This window comes from Gavialis gangeticus, unplaced genomic scaffold, assembly GCF_001723915.1.
Source record: "Gavialis gangeticus isolate Ggan-Ray unplaced genomic scaffold, GavGan_comp1, whole genome shotgun sequence".
Classification (NCBI taxonomy): domain Eukaryota; kingdom Metazoa; phylum Chordata; order Crocodylia; family Gavialidae; genus Gavialis; species Gavialis gangeticus.
In genome coordinates, this window is record NW_017729032.1 from 208,806,838 (window position 1) to 208,808,544 (window position 1,707).

The 1,707-nt window shown below is 43.9% G+C and overlaps 1 protein-coding gene across 1 annotated transcript in view; it reads left to right on the top strand.

The window, feature by feature from the left end:
- The window catches only part of C2CD2 (C2 calcium dependent domain containing 2), a gene marked incomplete at its 5' end in the record, with an annotated part of 88,821 nt that overhangs the window by 72,150 nt on the left and 14,964 nt on the right, over nucleotides 1-1,707 (top strand). Inside the window, one exon of the mRNA XM_019523880.1 lies at nucleotides 365-674. Coding sequence (XP_019379425.1) covers nucleotides 365-674 — 310 coding nt within the window. The remainder of the gene's footprint in view (nucleotides 1-364; nucleotides 675-1,707) is intronic.

Consider the following 1,707-nt stretch of genomic DNA (forward strand, 5'->3'; position numbering starts at 1 on the left):
AGTCACCTGACCCCTCCAGCCACTGCTTTCTGTGCTTTGGATTCTATACCTGGAAAATTATAACAAATATATAAATTTTCCATAGATAACATCTAATTTATTGGGAGGTTATTTTAAATTCAGGGTTGATTTAGATTCAAGTAAATACTGCCGATCTAATCGAAGCCTAGTTCATTTGTTAAAGATAAAGTTAATATAGTTTCATGCTGGGAAGAAGGAGCAAAGAGTACAATGCTAGATTTCTGGCAGCCTCTGGGCAACGCAAATAGAAACATAAAGAAATAATGAGAGTTTGGGATGAAAACTGTTTCTCCAGAAAACATTCTATGCATTTCTTTCTCTTATTTCCCTCCCTCCATGACAGACCTCCTTATCTCAGGACAGCGAAGCTGCACTGATGATGGACTATGCAGCAGCCATGGATGGCTCATGTAAAGAAGACCCTTCCACTGTGGAGGACTCGACCACCAAAGTCCCCTCAGATGAAAAGCTATCGCTAACTGCTTCACAAATACTACCTGCCACTGACCCACAGGAAAGTAACCATAGCACCTGGGGCTTGGACGATGGCAGCCAGCTATGGAACAGTGATGCACTGTTAGACCAGAACTGTGAAGAGACATCTGGGAGTTCATTAAGCGTCTCCGAATCAGGGAGTGTGAAAAAACCTAAAGGTAGGTGACATCTTCTGACCATTGCCTAGTGTGGTATCAGACAACTGACTCCTGTAGCTGGTCTTTGTCAAGCAGTACTAGTCAGCGGCTCCTTCCCTTTTTTCTCAGAGTGGATTTGGTTCTGATTAAAGGCACCAAAATGATAGCCCTGACTACTGGAATCCTCTACTTAACCACAAAATGAACAATGCAGGTGCCCTGCACTTTGCCTCTTTTAAGGATTGGAAAGACGCACACCAGGAGTAACAGGGTATTTCCCTCTCAGTCCAGTCTAGCCAGCTGGTTTGTCTGATCAGGCTGCTGACCAAACTGCCAGTGTCTTGATGCAAATTGAGTTTTATCCATTTAGACCTATAGTAATGGAAGCCCATATGTATGATGGTGACAGTGGCACAAATCCACAGTTACTACTTATTCCTTCCTCTCTCTATCCATCTTTCCTAAGTATGTAACTTCTCCATTCTACACCCCTCCCCCAAAAGGCATACTCATATCCCTGAGTCACTTAGTGCTGCTTGTACACATTAAATTACCTAATTGAACAGTTTCTCCCTCTCTTCCTTTTTAGCTTTTTTATTTTCTTCTAGTCCTTTTCTAAAGCATTAGGACTACTAAAACAGTGAAACACAGGCTGTGATTATTTTCTCTAAATAAGGGACAAACTGTTATAGTTACTTCTTAAGTGCACATGTCTACAGTAGACATTTACTGTGCAGTAAACTAATTTGCTACACAGTTAACATCATGCGTTTACAACGCACCTCTATTAGGCTGGAGTAAACTAATTTATTCTGCCGCTGCTCACATGCAGATAGGCTGGGACATGAGAGTGCTTCAGTGTGGAGGCTGTCTACCAGCTTGATCCATGCTGAAGTACCCTCGTGCCCCAGCCAGCCCCTCCACAGCACGTTGAGCTGGGGGGAGCAGCCCCAGGCTGCCAGCCAGGGCTACTCCGACCCAGCTCAACGTGCTATGATCCCATGTGCACATGCAAATGCGCGCCCAGGAGCAATATACTCTAGTGCAATAAGCA